Consider the following 18,519-nt stretch of genomic DNA (forward strand, 5'->3'; position numbering starts at 1 on the left):
GCCAAATATCTGTAGTGTACTCGAAACAACCTGCCAACAAAATCCCCGCCAACTTGTGTCCTAGACTGCTGCGAGTACGCTGCAGAAGTTCCGCAGGGAAGCCCCCTTACACATCCTCCATACAGTCCGATCTATCCCCATGCGATTTCCATATTTTCGGTGCAATCATGGTTCAGTAGGCAACCGAAAATATTTTTCCATGAAGACAATGACTTTGTTTCACAGTGGAATAAATGTATCTACATTTATGGCTTTTACTTTTGAAATAATAGACAGTGTACTTTTTCCATCTTTCTCGTTCTCACTTGACTGCCCCTTATAGTTTTGACCTAGGACACTGTTATGGACTCTCCATTTGAAATTGTCTAAAAATTTGACGGCAGTGGATAGAGACATGATGAGAATTTCAAGGACAGAGAAAGGGTCAGGGAAAAAACTGTTGTGGAACTATGACTTTAAAGTTGATAAAATGGAGCGGATGGGAATGTATTGGTATGTTTTTACAGTATTAAAAGAGAAAGGAAACCCTGATTCATTGACTTAAGGGTATATGGGAAGATGACATTAGAAAAAAATTACATACATGCTTATAGATGAATATAGTAAATGGTGGAAGAGACTAGAGGAGACGTTAACGCAGCAGCTGATGTCAATTGGCTGATGTAGACGATAGCTTTGGTTTTGGTTTTGTTTTCCTATCCGTGGTAGTGCATTTATCAAGGTGACATTTAATTATCTACGGCCATAATTAACTTTAAGATAGCAGAGTTATGTAGTTTCAGAAACAATTCAGAGATTTTGTTTAAATTATAAGGTACCCCTCACAAAATACGGCAGCACTTCCTTTTTATTGTCAGTTGCTGAGATATTCTGAATGCTACACTCACTGCACGGTAGACGGGCTGCAGTTTTACTGGGCCGTTGTTATCCCGCTTCTCTCGACTGGGTCCGTACTGCTGTGATCAGGAGCAGGTCAGAATTTCGTCCCTTCGACAGAGAAACCGTCATAAACAAGTTAGAATTGTAATGAACAGAGGTGAAGGTTTATTTGAACTCATTCTCAGTGACAAAGGAAGTGGGAGATATACGTTCTCGCTAACAAACATAAGGCTGCGTTTGAATCCGCTGTTTGTAACTGTTCGGAAATTGCAGTTCGTATCAGCCGAGGAGACGGTTGATTTCATCTTGTTTGTTGTCAATAGCCAACAACGACGAACGGAGAGTGATCAGTACCCGGTGCCTTGTGCTTCATACTTTTACGTGCTGCTTCTGATATTTTACTGCTTTTGATTGTTCTATATGATAAAAAGGCGCTTACTTGTGAACTGCAGGGTAATCACGTAGATGACATAGATTGTTAATGTAATAGTCCCAATATTAAAGAGTACAGGTAACGGCACGTATGGGAATTACCGAGCCGTTTGTTTAATCGGTCATTGTTACAAAATACGAACACTAATTATCTAAAGAAAGATGGGAGGACTGGCAGAAACAGACTTGGGGAAAATCAATTTATATTCCAGAGAAATGTTACACCACACAAAACAATGCTGACCTTACGGCGAATCTTATATGAGTTGAGTAAATGCAAATATACATTTATGGCAGTTTTAGATATAAAAAAAGCTTATGGATATTTTGATTGGAAAATTATTCGAAACGCAGAACGTAGCAGCGAAAAAATACGGAAAGCGAAATGTTATCTACAACTCGTACAGAAGACAGACTGCAGTTATAAGATTCAAAGAACAAGAAACGGAAGTAGTAGTTGAGAGGGCGTGAGACAGGTCAATAGTCTATCCCTGATTTTATTCAGTCCGTTCACTGAGCAAGCAGCAGAGGAAATAAACGTCACACCCAGAAAAGAAAGTTCAGGGAGAAGAATTAAAAACTTTCAGGTTTCCCGATAACATAGTAATTCTCTCAGAGACGAGAAAAGACTTGGAAGTTCAGTTCAGCGGAATGGGCAGAGTCTTGAAAAGAAGTTACAATATGGACAGCGTCAAAAGTAAGACAATGACTATGCAAATAGTCGATTTAATCAGACAACAATAATGAAATTATATTGGGAAATGACACACTAAAAGTATCAGATCGGTTATTTGAGCAGCAAAATAATTGGCGATGGCCGAAGTAGAGAGGAAATAAAATACAGGAAAGATTTTGTGGAAAGAGAAAAGTGTAGGCATCTAACACAAACTTAAGTGTTAGGACGTCTTCTTGAAACCATGGAGTGCAGCCTTGTAGGGACGTAAAATATGAATCATAAGAAGTAGAGGCAAGAAGATAACAGAAGCTTTTGAAATGTGATATTGCAGAGGAATGCTGACGACTAGATGGGTAAATAAAGTAAGTGAAGAGGTACTGAATCGAACTGAGGAGGAATGGGCTTGAGCCACAATTTGACTAAAGGATCGGTTGATGGGATCCATCCAGGAACATCAAGTAATCATCAGTTTCATAAGGGAACGAAATGTGGTCGGTGACACTTGCAGAGGGGGACCATGGGTTGACTATGATAAGCAGGCTCATCTGTATGTACAGGGCTATTACAAATGATTGAAGCGATTTCATAAATTCACTGTACCTCCATTCATTGACATATGGTCACGACACACTACAGATACGTAGAAAAACTCATAAAGTTTTGTTCGGCTGAAGCCGCACTTCAGGTTTCTGCCGTCAGAGCGCTCGAGAGCGCAGTGAGACAAAATGGCGACAGGAGCCGAGAAAGCGTATGTCGTGCTTGAAATGAACTCACATCAGTCAGTCATAACAGTGCAACGACACTTCAGGACGAAGTTCAACAAAGATCCACCAACTGCTAACTCCATTCGGCGATGGTATGCGCAGTTTAAAGCTTCTGGATGCCTCTGTAAGGGGAAATCAACGGGTCGGCCTGCAGTGAGCGAAGAAACGGTTGAACGCGTGCGGGCAAGTTTCACGCGTAGCCCGCGGAAAATTGGCTCATGCCACAACTGGAGACCGACAACGCTGACTTCATCTTTCAACAGGATGGTGCTCCACCGCACTTCCATCATGATGTTCGGCATTTCTTAAACAGGAGATTGGAAAACCGATGGATCGGTCGTGGTGGAGATCATGATCAGCAATTCATGTCACGGCCTCCACGCTCTCCCGACTTAACCCCATGCGATTTCTTTCTGTGGGGTTATGTGAAAGATTCAGTGTTTAAACCTCCTCTACCAAGAAACGTGCCAGAACTGCGAGCTCGCATCAACGATGCTTTCGAATTCATTGATGGGGACATGCTGCGCCGAGTGTGGGAGGAACTTGATTATCGGCTTGATGTCTGCCGAATCACTCAAGGGGCACATATCGAACATTCGTGAATGCCTAAAAAAACTTTTTGAGTTTTTGTATGTGTGTGCAAAGCGTTTTGAAAATATCTCAAATAATAAAGTTATTGTAGAGCTGTGAAATCGCTTCAATCATTTGTAATAACCCTGTAGGTTATAGCAGTCAGGCAAAAGATGAGAGATTTGCAGTCGGCAGGCTAACATGGAGACATGCAGCAAAGAAGTCAATTTTCCACCTGCAGACCGTCACCTCAACGACTATTACCACAGCGATATTACATACGGTACGTCGCAGCAGTGAAAGTGAGGATAGCTGACTGGTCATGAGAGTATCCAATTGGCTTCACAGCTATTCTTGATGGTGTCTCAAAATCATCATACATGAATACACAACGGCTGCGTCAAGGAATAGCAAAACAGTAGACAACTGAATATAGGGACTAAATTCTAACTTACACTCCTTAAATATTCGCTAGTGTCCTGACCGTACTACAGGATACTTTAGTTCAGTACCGCATGCACTTAAACGTCGACAGGTACAACTGTGTATTGACTCGTTCCTCGAATGTGGATCTCAGCTTTTCATTGATAGAGTTCCATCCATTACAGTGGAACCCGGAATAATCCAGTCGTCAAATCTACCGCCGATGATTTCCTCTGTCCCAATTCCAGCGTTGGATCCTTTGCAGCATGCACAGACAAATTTACCACGAAAATCAACTGCACAGGCTGATTTCACTGTGCTTTAAATGGCAGCAAATTACCAAATTTCCGAGCGACTACAGTCAGTGGATGATCGGACCTACAGGGTCCACTTATGGTGCTGTATGTACAAGAAAACACTAGTTGTAAATAGAATTGTGATGCTATTCAGAATAAAACCAAAGAAAAACACACACGCAAATAGCAATTAACATGTCGTTAATAATGCGTCTGTACTTAGCTTAAATAAGGAAAGATACAGTACGTCTATAAAAGGCTGAATTACTTGTGAAGTGCACATAAGCAAAAAAATCAGCATGCATTGTATGTGCAAAATTTTTTAAAATTCATCTTGGTTCATTGATAACTTCTCCAGTTTTTTGTGTTACGTATTTCCACCTATGTGGTAAAATAAACGGGTTATTAATGAACCGCGTCCTATCTACAAATTTGGTAATGTGGTCTGTAAAGTTGTTAACATATTGCTAATCTATCTATTTCCACAATTTTAAATATTCTCTCTCCTGTTGTACACGGCCATGAAAGACACACGCGGGTATACGACACAGATTTAAAGCTGATCAACTTATAATTAGGACGATGTCATCACTAATAACTTACTATGCAGTTTTCTTTTCTAGCCAGAAAAATCGCTCTAGCTAAACTGAGTGAAGTTCACCCTGTCTGAAAGCTTTGTTTTCATTTCAGGGAAGTGTAAAAACCATGAGATGTGGCCCAATGACACGCTGGTAAAGAAGGATCCATCCATCGATAGGGGTATCCTGAGTAAGTACACACTTTCAGTATACTAAAATAATCAAAATTTCAGTCTAGAAATTTAATTCTTTTATTTTAGGAGTTTAATAACTGTTCTCCTACAGCAATAATTTCATCTTGCAAAGATGAGTGGGAGCCATCAGTTAAGATTTTCTGTCATCCCTTATGATGTAAAAAAGTATTAGGTCTACAACTTTGCTTCCGCAGTTTTCCAGTAGACGGCAGTAGCGGCAAGTGGGGTTCGGGTGGTTGGTCATAGGTATAATACAATAAGTTTAGGCATCTGGAAACATAGTGCCATAAAAATATTAGTCAATTTGTGATTTCATCATAAGTTTATTCTTGATTAAGTACGTCAACTTACGTACCGATTCTCGCCATTTACGGGAGGTTTTAATTTTCTGCTTTAACATGAAGAAATCTGCGGCCATGGGGGAGAGAACTATTAGTGGAAGAACGTGCAAAGACTGTTTTCAACACCGTAAGAACGGTGATTCTGATGTCGAAGACAGGCATGGCGCTAGAAAAGAGAATGTTTTCGTAGCTACTGAAACAGAAGAAGACAGTCACAGGACATCATTATCGAAAGCAATTGATGCGTTCTGGCGCAGCACTGAAACACAAATGGCCACAGTACAGCGATAGACACGTAAAGGTAATTTGCAGCAGGTCAGTGCTCGACCCCATGTCGCAAAACCCATTTAAATATACATGGAAACGTTGAAATGAGAAGTCCTATCCCTCCCGCCGTATTCTCCATTCGTTGCTCTCTCTGAATACCACCTTTTTCGATCAGTGGCATACAGCCTGGTTGACCAGCACTTCAGATCACATGAACAAGTGCAAAATTGAATATATCCATGGATCCACACAAAAGACGCCCAGTTCTTCCGCCACGGGATTCGTATGCTATCCGAAAGATGGGACAATGTAGTGGCCAGCGATGGGCAATACTATGAATCATAGCTTTTTGTGAGTTTTACACAATAAAGGCCCGAACTTCGAGAAAAAACAGCAGAAGCAAAGTTTTAGACCTTTTATAAAAGAAGAAATGCTTACTGATATGATCTGTTCAATTTGCAGCTCCTCTCAGAGCTACGAATAATTCATGTTGAAAATGACGTTGCCATGTTTGGCGAACCATTAGTTGCATCGAGATACTTACACAGGAATGCAAATACATTTAACGTTTCGTTGTTTATTTCATGATACCAGGCAGACTTACTTACTAGTAAATTTCATCCAAAGCCATATGTGATTCTTCAATGGCGTAACTATGGTGCATTTCCTAAGATACTAAAGTGCATCACGAGTACGGTTTGATAATTTGCACCGCTCTGTCCGCATAAGTTGGTGTCAAATTATAAAACAGGATCAATGTCCGCTATAAATTTGAACGCATCTTCGGCTGACTGCCTGATAATGCATTCTTACCACAACTTCGCAATAACAGTACTATATTTATTATCATAAGCTGATTTTGTGATTTCCAGCCTTAGAGCAAACAGTCGCAAGAAATAATGCAACATGTTGTCATTTCTTTGGTCTTGAGTACCATGTGTACTATCCAAGTGTTGGTGACATCCTTTCAGAATTGGAAAACACATCAAAATTGGGCTATGTACAGAGTGCTTGTTTTAATTTGAGACAAGTAAATATCTCGAAAGCGACGCATCGTCCCAAAAAAGAGAAATGATCAAGGTGAAAAGTTAATATTAGTAAAGGGGACACCTGTCTTTACTACACCTGACTACCTCCTCACTCTGTGGGAAGAGTCAACTTTGTATTTTCAAATGAGACCCCAGTTTTTACTGCATATTCGGATTCCACCCCAAAAATACGTACGGTTTACTCAAATCATAGTTTTTCATTCGCGGTAGAGGCGCTGTAATCGACAAATATCAAGTTTGCCTGTTTTTTTCAATTAAGAACTGACACACTTAATTCTATATTACAAATACAATGTAAATTTAAACCTTTCTATTCTAACGGTTGATATTACGATCAAAATTTACTTTGTTGTTACATCAAATAAATCAATTCCGTCTCGGATACGAAGTATGTCCAGATTAATATATTAAAATTTATTTAATGAAATCGCCGCTCGGTCTAGGGCGTCTTGTCACGGTCCGCGTTGCTCCTCCGTTGGAGGTTCGAGTCCTCCCTCGGGCGTGGGTGTGTGTGTTGTCCATAGCGTAAGTTAGCATAATTAGTGTGTAGGCTTAGGGACCGATGACCTCAGCAGTTTGGTCCCATAAGACCTTACCACAAATTTTCAAAATTAATGAAATCGTACGTTGCACGGGTAACACTAACAGGGGCATGCAGCTTCCAAAGAAACTTATACGTACCAAAAGTCAGATGTAACTGTACACACAAGGTGAGTGAAAACTATAGCGTTCTTGAAATTATGGAACAAAGGACAGAGATGCCAAGAGGTAAATGGTTTCCGTATCAGCAACAGCATTTGCTATTGGAATTTTAAAAATTTAGTTTAGTTTGACGTGAATACTCTGCTGACTTTCCGAAAAACTGATAACCCAAACGCAAATATTCCTAAGCACATAGAGAGAACGTCACTGGTCAGATATTGAATACTTTCTTGTAAAATTCAAGAAAGTAATTAAAATATACGTGGCATTCACATGTTGCTACACTTGAAAACGGCAAGAACACTTACAAATTTCTTGGAAGCTATCTCAATGGCAAATAAGCACATCCTCGTCGTCAAGGTGATTAGAGTCGGGGCAGTAGCTTTAGTTTGGTGATTATGAAGAAGGAAGTCGACGTAGTCTTGATGAACGGACAACATATAGTTTAAATTCAAAGAACCCACCAAAAACCTAAGTTGAGGCGCTAAGAGGAAACTTGTCCTCAGTCTGCCGAAAGCGAAACTAGGTTCTGGCTACGCAGTAATTTAGTATTAGAGGCTCCGGATACAAGGACTTCCGAACGGCGATAAGAGAGCGACTCAAAATGTTAGCAACAAGATCAATGACTGCGTTAGTCTCGATGAAAAGTTGAAAATTAATACAGAAATAAGTTTGCAGAAATAGGCAATTTTTGGGCAAGATAAAAATCAATGCTAAAAATGAGCCAGTTGCTGATGCAGCAACAAGAATTGTCTGAGTTGTAAGTAAGGCGGCTTTTGGCACCAAGCCGTTGTTTGCGGTTAGTGTGTGTTAAACTGTGTACGGAGGGAGGCTGAAGGTAAAGTGCGCGAATACTTGTGCTGGCTATATTGCTTCACAGCAATGGCAGTTGTCTCGCAGGAATGATCATTGCTATCTCTTCACTAGAATCATCTACACAACAAAATTTTTATGTTGATCTTAGCACAATCACGAAACACATTTTGTGAGAGTTACCAGTATTGTAAAACTTAAGTTCCGTGGTACAGTCACGAGCTTTCTATCGATGGAAATGCCAACAAGTATTAAAAAAAACTGTCTCTTGTTTTCATGTGTCATCTTTGCCCGAAGAATTATATCTGTCTTAGATTATGTAATAGGCTTAACATCAGAAGAGGCACCAATGTTAGCACTGAATAGGGGATCATGGAGGAATTTTATGAGTGGAACTATGCTCCAGACTGAACGCTGAAAGGCATAATCAGTCTTAAATGATTATGATAATGATTAGATACGGGCACCAAAGACTTTGAAGTCGTGTGCCAAAGAATTCTATGACTAATATCACAGTCTTTTTATTTAGAAGTGAAGGCTACATTATTACTTTTTACTATCTCTGAAACTTGCGTTTACTGCTGGCGTGTATTAGCTACAATAAATATTATTACAACAGTAAAATGTACATAAAAGTTTATAAAACTCGGCATTAATAGACATCTCTTCTGAATGAAAAATGGTAGCCCAACTTAACAAATATTCCTGTTTGCCGGGAAAGAAAAGAAAGAAGTGAACGACAGCTTAGATCATAGAACTACGACCTGAAAGTTAATAACACTAAAAAATCAGAAACAACGAGCAGAAACTCTTTCAGAAAAAAAGATACTCAACTCAGAATGTTCCCAAAGCAAAACAATAAGAGGAAAAAACAGAAACAACGTGGACAACTGATCGAAAAAGAGACTATGGAGAAAAAATGAGAAATGGTGAAAAAAGGGAAATTAAAGGAAAGTGTAACAACTGACATTGTTACCAATTGGTCCGAAAGAAACTTAATAATAGTAATTAATAATAATAATAATAATAATAATAATAAGTAACAGTTCTTTCCTGTGACGTTTCCATTCTTCACTCAGAAGTTACTTGAACTTCACAAGAAAGAGATGAATGTATTAATTTCATTCTTAAGGCTGGACTCATTAAGTGCTAGAGCTTCAGGGTGTATTTGGTCGGCGAATGATGTGAATACATTCTCACTACATTCTTATCGTTGCACATGCACTGGGAATGTATTCACATCTGTTGGACGAATGTTATGAAAACAACCACTCCAAACCGACATTTCACGTAAGTCACATCCAATGAAAATCTGCAACTCAAGCATCTGTGTGTGGTGTGCTTATAATTATATGTTATTTTTATTTATATTTTAGGAGAATTAATCTGTAAAAAACGCACTAGATGTTGAAAGGAAAGCATGTAAACCGTCTGAAGATAAATCATAACGATTCGAAACCGTTAACGGTACCCTTTGAATAAAGGAACTGAAAGTAAATTTGTGGCTAGTTTTGTCCTAACACCATCAACATTTGTCTTAAAATAACAGTCACGGTCTCCAACCATGTCATCATATGACAAAATCGCACGAATCCATTGACCCTACAGGCCAGCTGGGGACTGTTAAAACTGATGGAGGCTCTGTAATGGTATGGGGCGTCTGCAGTTGAAGTGATATGGGGTCTCTGATACGTATAGGTACGACTCTGACAGGCGACACGAAGGTAAGCATCCAGTCCGATCACCTGCATCCATTCATGTCCATTGTGAATTCCGACGGACTTGGTCAATTCCACCAGGACAATGCGACACCCCACACATCCAGGATTGCTACAGAGTGGCTCCGGGAACACACTTCTGAGTTTATGCACTTCCGCTGGCCACCAAATTCCCCAGCAATGAACATTAGTGAACATATCTGGGATGCCTTGCAACGTGCTGTTCAGAAGAGATCTCCACCCCTTCGTACTCTTATGGATTTATGGACAGCTATGCAGGTTTCATGGTGTCGTTTTCCTCCAGCACTACTTCAGACATTAGTCGGGCCCATGCCACGTCGTGTTGCGGCACTCCTGCGTGCTCACACGGGGGCCCTACACGATATTAAGCAGGTGTACCAGTTTCTTTGGCTCTTCAGTATAAATGTTGCTTATCTTGTTGTGGTTGTCTCGGTGTCTAGGGTATCAGCTATTTTTTTATCCTTTCTAGTTAATAGGTCCAAGGTTTTTTGTTTCAGTAAAAATCGCTTGAATATAGTGTTTATTTACCTCATCAATATTTATTCGTAAATTATTGACACTTTTCGCAACACAAATTGTTAAGCAAATGCATTGTACAACACTTCAACACAAAAAAGGGACTTGATAGTTACAATGACGAATCTCGACAACAACTGAAACTATTATATCGCATTTGGGCCTAAAATCTATGTATGTATTTCCTACATAGCTTCCAGATACTTCTTTTTTTTTTTTAAACAAGATGCAGTTCAAATGAATTTAATTATGTGTTAATTGAAATTGTTTTTCAGGTATAAATTACATAATGTTTTCTGGAAATAATTACTTATATAAATATTTATGCACCGAATAATCAATAATGAAGGTTGAAAATTTTGGCAGTATAGAAACTGTCATCTTCTTGTTATTTTATAACTGTCGATTAAATAATCGATAATAAAATCAGAGAAATTAAAAATAAAAATAGAAAGTTTATTTACATGAAAACTGGAGCCCGCTGATGTTAGTTTCACTGTAAAGTGGTTTTTGACTCATTCAAGTTAATAATCGTGATTACTAATTTTCATGGTTTAAGATTGATGTCGCTAAATGGATCGATATGAAAAATAAAATTATATTATCACAAAAACAGTGTTTTGGTCATCAAATATGTGCATAAATATCTTTAGATATGGAATATATCATTTAAATATAAAAATTAACTACGCCATACCGAAATTAACACGGAATCGAACATTTCGATTGAGACACGGAAGTTCTGTGGAGGCAAGATTAATTAAATCCTGTAGCTGTTTGTAACCGCCACTGTAGACATTAAACATCGTGTTGTGGTTTTTGCTTTGTTTTATATGCAGATATCACCTGTGCATCTGTCGTTTTTCTTTCACGATCACTTCCGTAACGACTCTCAACTGATCACTTCCGTAACGACTCTCAACTGATCGTGTCGCTATAAATTTGTTCCACAATCTAGACGAATCGCTTTGACTTAAAGTGACATTAGCTGCGACTTGAAGATGTCTCATTCCATGCATTATTAGAGTGACTACACGGAACCTCTTTACTAACCCCCCCTCTCCACCCCCCTCCCCCCCCCCCTGCAGAAAACGTTAGGTGAAGTTGTGTAACTACAAACTTTCCCCAGTAGTATGACGAACAATTATGTAGAAAAGAAAGAATACATTTTTATAAAGGTAACGCAATTATCTATGATACATATCCCCCACATGCATTTTAATTCTCTTTGGAAATAATATTTGTATTTAAATGCGAAAATCTAACAGAGACTGTTCCGAATATCAACTAAAAGACACTATTAGCTGCAACCGGTCCCTTTTACTAACCTCCCCACTATGTGGTTATATGACCATCATCAGATTGGGTTATCTAAATCCTCCCAAGTGCGTTGTGGACAGGTTAAGAAGAGGTACTAGTTACAGTTATTTGTATTTTCAGTTTATAGTATTCTGACTACACAGCTTAACAGTCAATGCTCACACTTTGTTTATTGGCTAAACCGGTTCCTACATTTATGTGATTCTCTGTCTAACCGCTGCCTGAGTCAGTATGTAGTAGGAGCTTACATGTCTTCAGGTCTTTAGCTGGAGATCTGAAGTTAAGAGATAGTGTCGTGTATTAAGAATGACAAAAGTGTCGAAACCGGTTTAACCAAGAAACAGTGCACACAGGAGAGACCGTACATAATCCGGATTACCGAAAATCTGAATATTCAAGAAATATTCAACTAAATGCAAAAACTCTAAGAACAACATTTAATAGCCAAGATTGCATTCAGTATTATTTATTCCTGGTGACGGGTTTTAACAGTTAAGACTGCCATCTTCTGATCTTTAAAAAAATTGTTGTTATACGTCCTGTTCCGTTATGACGGTATCACACATGCCATGTTCACATTATAGTGCATAGTATATACCACATTTCAAGCAGGTTTGTTAAAAATAAAAACAGGTTTGTCACATATAAACACAACACAGTAAAAAAGCACGTTGTGCAACTAGGGATGTCCACACACATAACATTCCACTGATGGTTGTTAGACGCTGAATTGCATAACAGTGTACATTTGTGCACTTACGTTTACGTGACGAGTTAACTACATCAGGGCTCCAATTTCTTTGACGTACACAGTCCAACTCTGATGCATTTAACCCGTCATGTAAAAGTAAAAACATGCTCAAATGTGCACTGTTACGCAATTCAACATCTAGTATCATCAGTGGAATGTGTGGATAACCGTAGTTACACAATGTACTTAATTAACCGTAATGCTTTTATTTGCGACAAACCTGCTTTTATTTTTAACAAACTTGTGTGAAATGTGATACATACTATCCACTATAATCTTAAAATAACATGTGTGATACACTCATAATGGACCAGGAAGTATAACAATAAGTTTTTTAAAAATCAGAAGAAGACAGTCTGTAATATCTCCTTGTGTGTGATTTGCATTTACTGGTGAGGATACAAAAAGTGTTGACTGCTTAGTGAGAAAAAAATAGTCATGAAATATTAGGCATGCAGCCGCGCAAATAAAATTACTTCCGCTGATGCTTCGGACGTGTATCGTCCGGCGATTCTCAGAGGAAGCCGCAAGATTGACGACAGAGTCCCAAACGCGGTCTTATATGTTGTGCATGCAAGTAACATCGCTGATCGGCGGCAAAGAGATACGCTTACACACGCGCCGCCTGTGGCGAAGGCGTACAGACATTCGATTCGCTTATCGGTACATGTTCGGCCGTAGTTCATACTATGATGACTTCTCTGCAGTTTAATTACCCCAATAGCCGGATACCATGCTTTGTCCACATTAAAACCAGTATCTCTATTTATTAAATTATTATCTAATCTAATCTCTCTAGCTTTCTTGAAGAAGGAATCCCAAAAGGAAGAGGTGGATGTTAAGATATTCACTTCACTGTAGTTCATGGAATGCTCTGTATCAGTACGATGTTCGGCCACAGTTGACTTGTCTGGCTGTGATAAGTGTGTGTTCGATGTTCCACTCATCTCTCATGAAAGGTGCGTGTTGTTTGACCTGTGTATGACTTCTCGACACTTCCACAAGGAAGCTAATACACACCTGCCTTACGAAGCAATAAATCGTCCTTTACAGAGCCGAGTAAAGCTGCAATCTTCGTGGAAGGCCGGAAGATAACCTTAACACAGTGTTTCTCGAGAATATGGCCTATCGTTGAGGAAAGAGCACCCACATCGGGCAAAAACGCACTTGATCTGAAGGACTTACTATTTTATTCCCCATCACATAACTGCATCCCAGGTTCTACATTGAATGTTTTACAAATTTGTTGCGGAGAAAATCCATAAGCTTTAAAAATGCTCTTGAGGTATGTGAGCTCTTCTTGCAAATTATCTTTATCAGATGTACAGTGCGCCCTATGTACTAGGGTCGTAAAGGACACCTATGATCTGTGAAGGGTGATGGCAGCTACTGGCATGTCGATATAGATCTGTATGAGTTCGTTTACGATACACGGCATGTCCTAATATACCATCAACTTTACGGCGAACGACAACACCCAAAAAGAGGAGGCAGTCGTCTTTTTTTTCCATAGTAAATTTGATACTAGCGTGGATAGAATTGAATGTTGTCTTTCGCCGTAAAATTTTGAAAATCAAATACGCCCTCAATCTGAGGATGATTCTCGATGGAATCGTTGGTCCCAGTACACAAAAGGGATTTACATTAACGAGAGAGGTACGAACGGGCTGTTTCCTAGTGCCACATTTCATGATTATGTTTAGTTTTTAGATTTAGAAAAAACATACCTGTCTCGCATCAGTTCGGTATGCTTCTCTGATGAGCTGACCGAGAGAAAACTATTATTCCTTTTCTGTATTGACAGTGAAATCGGGAAGTTAAAAACTGCAAGCTCTTGAAAATGGTAAGACTTATACTTTCTTAATTTTTACGAATCGCGCAAGATACCGTTTTGATACAGTACTAGCCATCTAGGAATTAATCCGTTTTCACTTGCCTCATTTTACTGCCTCGAAGAACCTTTAAACTGCTATAGCCTTCTCTGCAGTGAAATATACCTGTACACCAGTTTCTTCACTTAAATGGTTATTACTAAATAATGAGCGCAGAGATTCCCATCTGCCCAAGCTCTATTCAGCGCTAAAATAAAGATGCCAAAATGTGACAAAGCAAGATCAATCTTAAAATATCTACCGTTTTTCTACAAATATCATAATATTCTATCTGGCACCGAAATTATTTATTATAGGCCACACTGAGTAGCCGCGCGATCTAGGCGTCTTGTCACGGTCCGCGCGGCTCCCTCCGTCGGAGGTTCGGGTCCTCCCTCGGGCATGGGTGTGTGTGTGTGTCGTCCATAGCGTACGTTAGTTTAAGTTAGATTAAGTAGACCGATGATCTAAGCAGTTTGGTCCCATAAGATCTTACCACAAATTTACAAATTTATTATAACTCTTCAAGTCTTAGCTGCTGAAATCGGTCATCGCAAATAAATAGTACCGAATGCAGTCTTGGCTATTAAGGTTTCTTCAAAGCAATTACAGATCGCTTCTTCTCATATCCAAGTATGGGATATATCAAGCAAAAATTCTAATTCGTACTATTCTTTTATTTTGCACAAACATTTGGTTTGAACTTAAAAACTACAGGTTCTATAGTGCATTTACGTTTATTCACGAAATAGTAGGTACGTAAGTTTCAATGGTTTCAAACTTGTGTGGGCTTTGGGAGCAGCACGATCACGTAGACGTTTTCGCTAACATCAGTTCGACTGGAGTTGTTTTCGGCTGGTCCACTGGTGCCATTCCTCCACGTGAGGCATAAATTTTTTCCCTGAAACGCCAATTTTGTCGTCCACTGCACTATCACTCTGTTTTCTGTACCACAAGAAGCGGCAATACAAATTTCGTCATCGATCATTATTCCCTAACTAACATCACGGTCATTCTGCGACCAGACGATCTCCATGCTATATGCGGTACCATACCAACTGAACACCGCACATTTTCACGTTAGAAAAAAAGGAAAATGAAACCGAAGTATGAATCCGGATAAATCGGAAATTCTCATTAATGAGAGCGAGGATAAACAAATTTCTTATGTATGTGAGCACTGACTGTTAGCCTCTATAGTCAAATTATTGTGCTGAATGATGCTTTATGCTGATAAAATTGAAAATATGAACTGATAATATTTTGCTTTAGCGCTATTACGAAACGAGTAGAGGTATAAGAGCTGTAACCAGTTAAACTGAAGAGAAACGGAGGGCAAGACATGTGCGTGTATTCCAAGTGTAGTTCTACAGGGTGTTACAAAAAGGTACGGCCAAACTTTCAGGAAACATTCCTCTCACACAAAGAAAGAAAATATGTTATGTGGACGTATGTCCGGAAACGCTTACTTTCCAATGTTAGAGCTCATTTTATTACTTCTCTTCAAATCATATTAATCATGGAATGGAAATACACAGCAACAGCGTGACTTCAAACACTTTGTTACAGAAAATGTTCAAAATGTCCTCCGTTAGCGACGATACATGCATCCACCTTCTGTCGCATGGAATCCCTGATGCGCTGATGCAGCCCTGGAGAATGGCGTATTGTATCATAGCCGTCCACAATACGAGCACATTTGGTACCGGGGTTGCGTAGACAAGAGCTTTCAAATGCCCTCATAAATGAAAGTCAAGAGGGTTGAGGTCAGGAGAGCGTGGAGGCCATGGAATTGGTCCGCCTCTACCAATCCATCGGTCACCGAATCTGTTGTTGAGAAGCGTACGAAAACTTCGACTGAAATGTGCAGGAGCTCCATCGTGCGTTAACCACATGTTGTGTCGTACTTGTAAAGGCACATGTTCTAGCAGCACAGGTAGAGTATCCCGTATGAAATCATGATAACAAGCTCCATTGAGCGTAGGTGGACGAAACTAAAATGAGCTCTAACATGGAAATTAAGCGTTTCCGGACACATGTCCACATAACATCTTTTCTTTATTTGTGTGTGAGGAATGTTTCCTGAAAGTTTGGCCGTACCTTTTTGTAACACCCTGTATATTAGCGAACAGTAGGCGCCCAGCCACGGCTGTTTACTGAGCTGTGCATGCGCTATAGCTTGTCTCCTGCTTACGCTACGCACATCGCCTTTATTTCTAGCCACGTAACCTGTAGTCTGTTTCCGTTTTTTCATGGAAAAACAATATGTCGTTTTTAGATACTGTGGTGGGCGTCACATGTACCACCAATTGTGAAATTTAATAGGAACTGTTAAGATAATTAGCCATAAACTAAGAAATTTTACGCAGGACCTTCTCAACGTATTTATGGTGATCTGTGAAAGCCGTGTTCGTTGAACGTGAATGGTTGGATGAAATGATATCCATTCATCAAAAGATATTTCATTTACAATTTCTGTTGCGCCACAGGAGGAAGAATCACGACGGGCGTTCAATAAGTAATACAAGACATTTTTTCTGAAAGCTGTTTGGTTTTATTCAGGATTACATTACGCCATCTTATTCCCCACTCTTTTAGATACAAAACCCTGTTTCTCAGCATAATATCCGTTCAATGCGACAGCCTTGCGCCACCCTACTAGGAGGGCTGTATGCCTGCATTGTACCACTCTACTGGTCGACTTTGGAGCCAACGTCTCGCTGCATCAATAACCTCCCCATCATCCAAGTACTGTTTCTCGCGAAGTGCATCCTTCATTTAGCCAAACAGATGGAAACCAGAAACTGCGAGATCCGGGCAAAGAACAGTCCATTGCAGTTTTATGTGCTCTTCTCGGGTGCCCAGATTTGCCTGAGGCCTTGCGTTGCCACGGAAAAGGAGAAGTTCGTTCGCATTTTTTGTGGCGTCGTGTGACCAGGGCCTCCGGTCGGGTAGACCGTTCGCCGGGTGCAAGTCTTTCGATTTGACGGCACTTCGGCGATGGGGATGAAATGATGATGATTAGGACAACACAACACCCAGTCCCTGAGCGCAGAAAATCTCCGATCCAGCCGGGAATCGAACCCGGGCCCTTAGGATTGATATTCCGTCGCGCTGACCACTCAGGTACCGGGGGTGGACTTTGTGGCGTCGAACACGCTGGAGGCGGTTCTTCAGTTTCCTGAAGGTAGCACAGTACACTCCAGAGCCGATCGTAGCACCATGAGGGAGGACATCAAACGGAGTCCCAGAAGTCAGTCCCCATGACTTTACCGTCTGAGCGCGAGCTCTGAACGTTTTCTTCAGAGGAGAGGTGGTGTGGCGCCACTGCAGAAATTACCGTTTTGTTTCCGGTTTGAAGTGATGAATCCATGTCTGATCGCCTGTTCCCATGTTCGACAAAAGATTGCCACATAAGCTTCGTAGCGCAAGCAATTGCGCACGGGTGGTCCTTCGTTGCTCTTTGCGTGTAACTCAGTAGGCAAACACCTTTGAGTACCCCAACTGGTGGATGAGTGTGTCAACACTACCAACAGAGACGTCCAGTTTGTTCAGCGACGTGTTTCACTTGACCCGTCGATCACCTCGAATGAGAGTGTCCGCACGTTCCTACATTGCAGGAGCCACAGCTGTGTGCAGCCAGCCGGCTCACGGGGGATCGGATAGGTTTGCGCGACGTTGTTGCAATGATGACAGGCGCCTCGCCCAATTACTCACCGTGCTTTTGTTTACTGCCAGTTCTCCGTAGGCATTCTGCAAGCGCCTATGAATATCTGCGATGGTTTGGTTTTCTGCCAAAAGAAAATCAATGAATACCTCTCTGATTGGAACGCACCTCCGTTACAAACACTACAGAGGCCACGTATAGGGCCGCCGCCTATCGGAACGTCGTGAAACTACAGGGGTGGAAGCTTTAATATTCCACGATGTTTCCACAACAAATTTTGCGTTTTTTAAACCGAAATCGGACTGCAAAAAGAATTTGTTGCATTACCTATTGAACGCCCCTCGTATTGCTGCTCTTTTTGTATGTTTCAGATAAATGCCGGGTAACAATTGCCGAGGAATGGTAGTTAAACGCGTAGACCGTTGGAAACAGTGACTTACTATTCTTTTAATTCGACTTCAGGAAAGAGGACATGAAAATTAAAAGCTCCTCAGACAACTACCTATCGTTATGAAGTACTGAAAACTACTAAAAATATTCTGGAGGAAACGTATTTAATCAGAACCCGAAGTACAATGATACTTATAATACGTCTTGATTGCAAAAATGTCCGGTTTCGATTCCTCTAGAACCATCTTCAGATCTGCAATTTCGGTTACACGAGTAACCCG

The 18,519-nt window shown here is 40.3% G+C and overlaps 1 protein-coding gene across 1 annotated transcript in view; it reads left to right on the top strand.

Moving 5' to 3' along the window:
• Positions 1-18,519, top strand: part of LOC126162127 (uncharacterized) — a 306,222-nt gene that overhangs the window by 231,106 nt on the left and 56,597 nt on the right. Inside the window, exon 2 of the mRNA XM_049918416.1 lies at positions 4,731-4,808. Within this exon, the coding sequence (XP_049774373.1) occupies positions 4,731-4,808 (78 nt within the window). The remainder of the gene's footprint in view (positions 1-4,730; positions 4,809-18,519) is intronic.

This window comes from Schistocerca cancellata, chromosome 2, assembly GCF_023864275.1.
Source record: "Schistocerca cancellata isolate TAMUIC-IGC-003103 chromosome 2, iqSchCanc2.1, whole genome shotgun sequence".
Classification (NCBI taxonomy): Eukaryota; Metazoa; Arthropoda; class Insecta; order Orthoptera; family Acrididae; genus Schistocerca; species Schistocerca cancellata.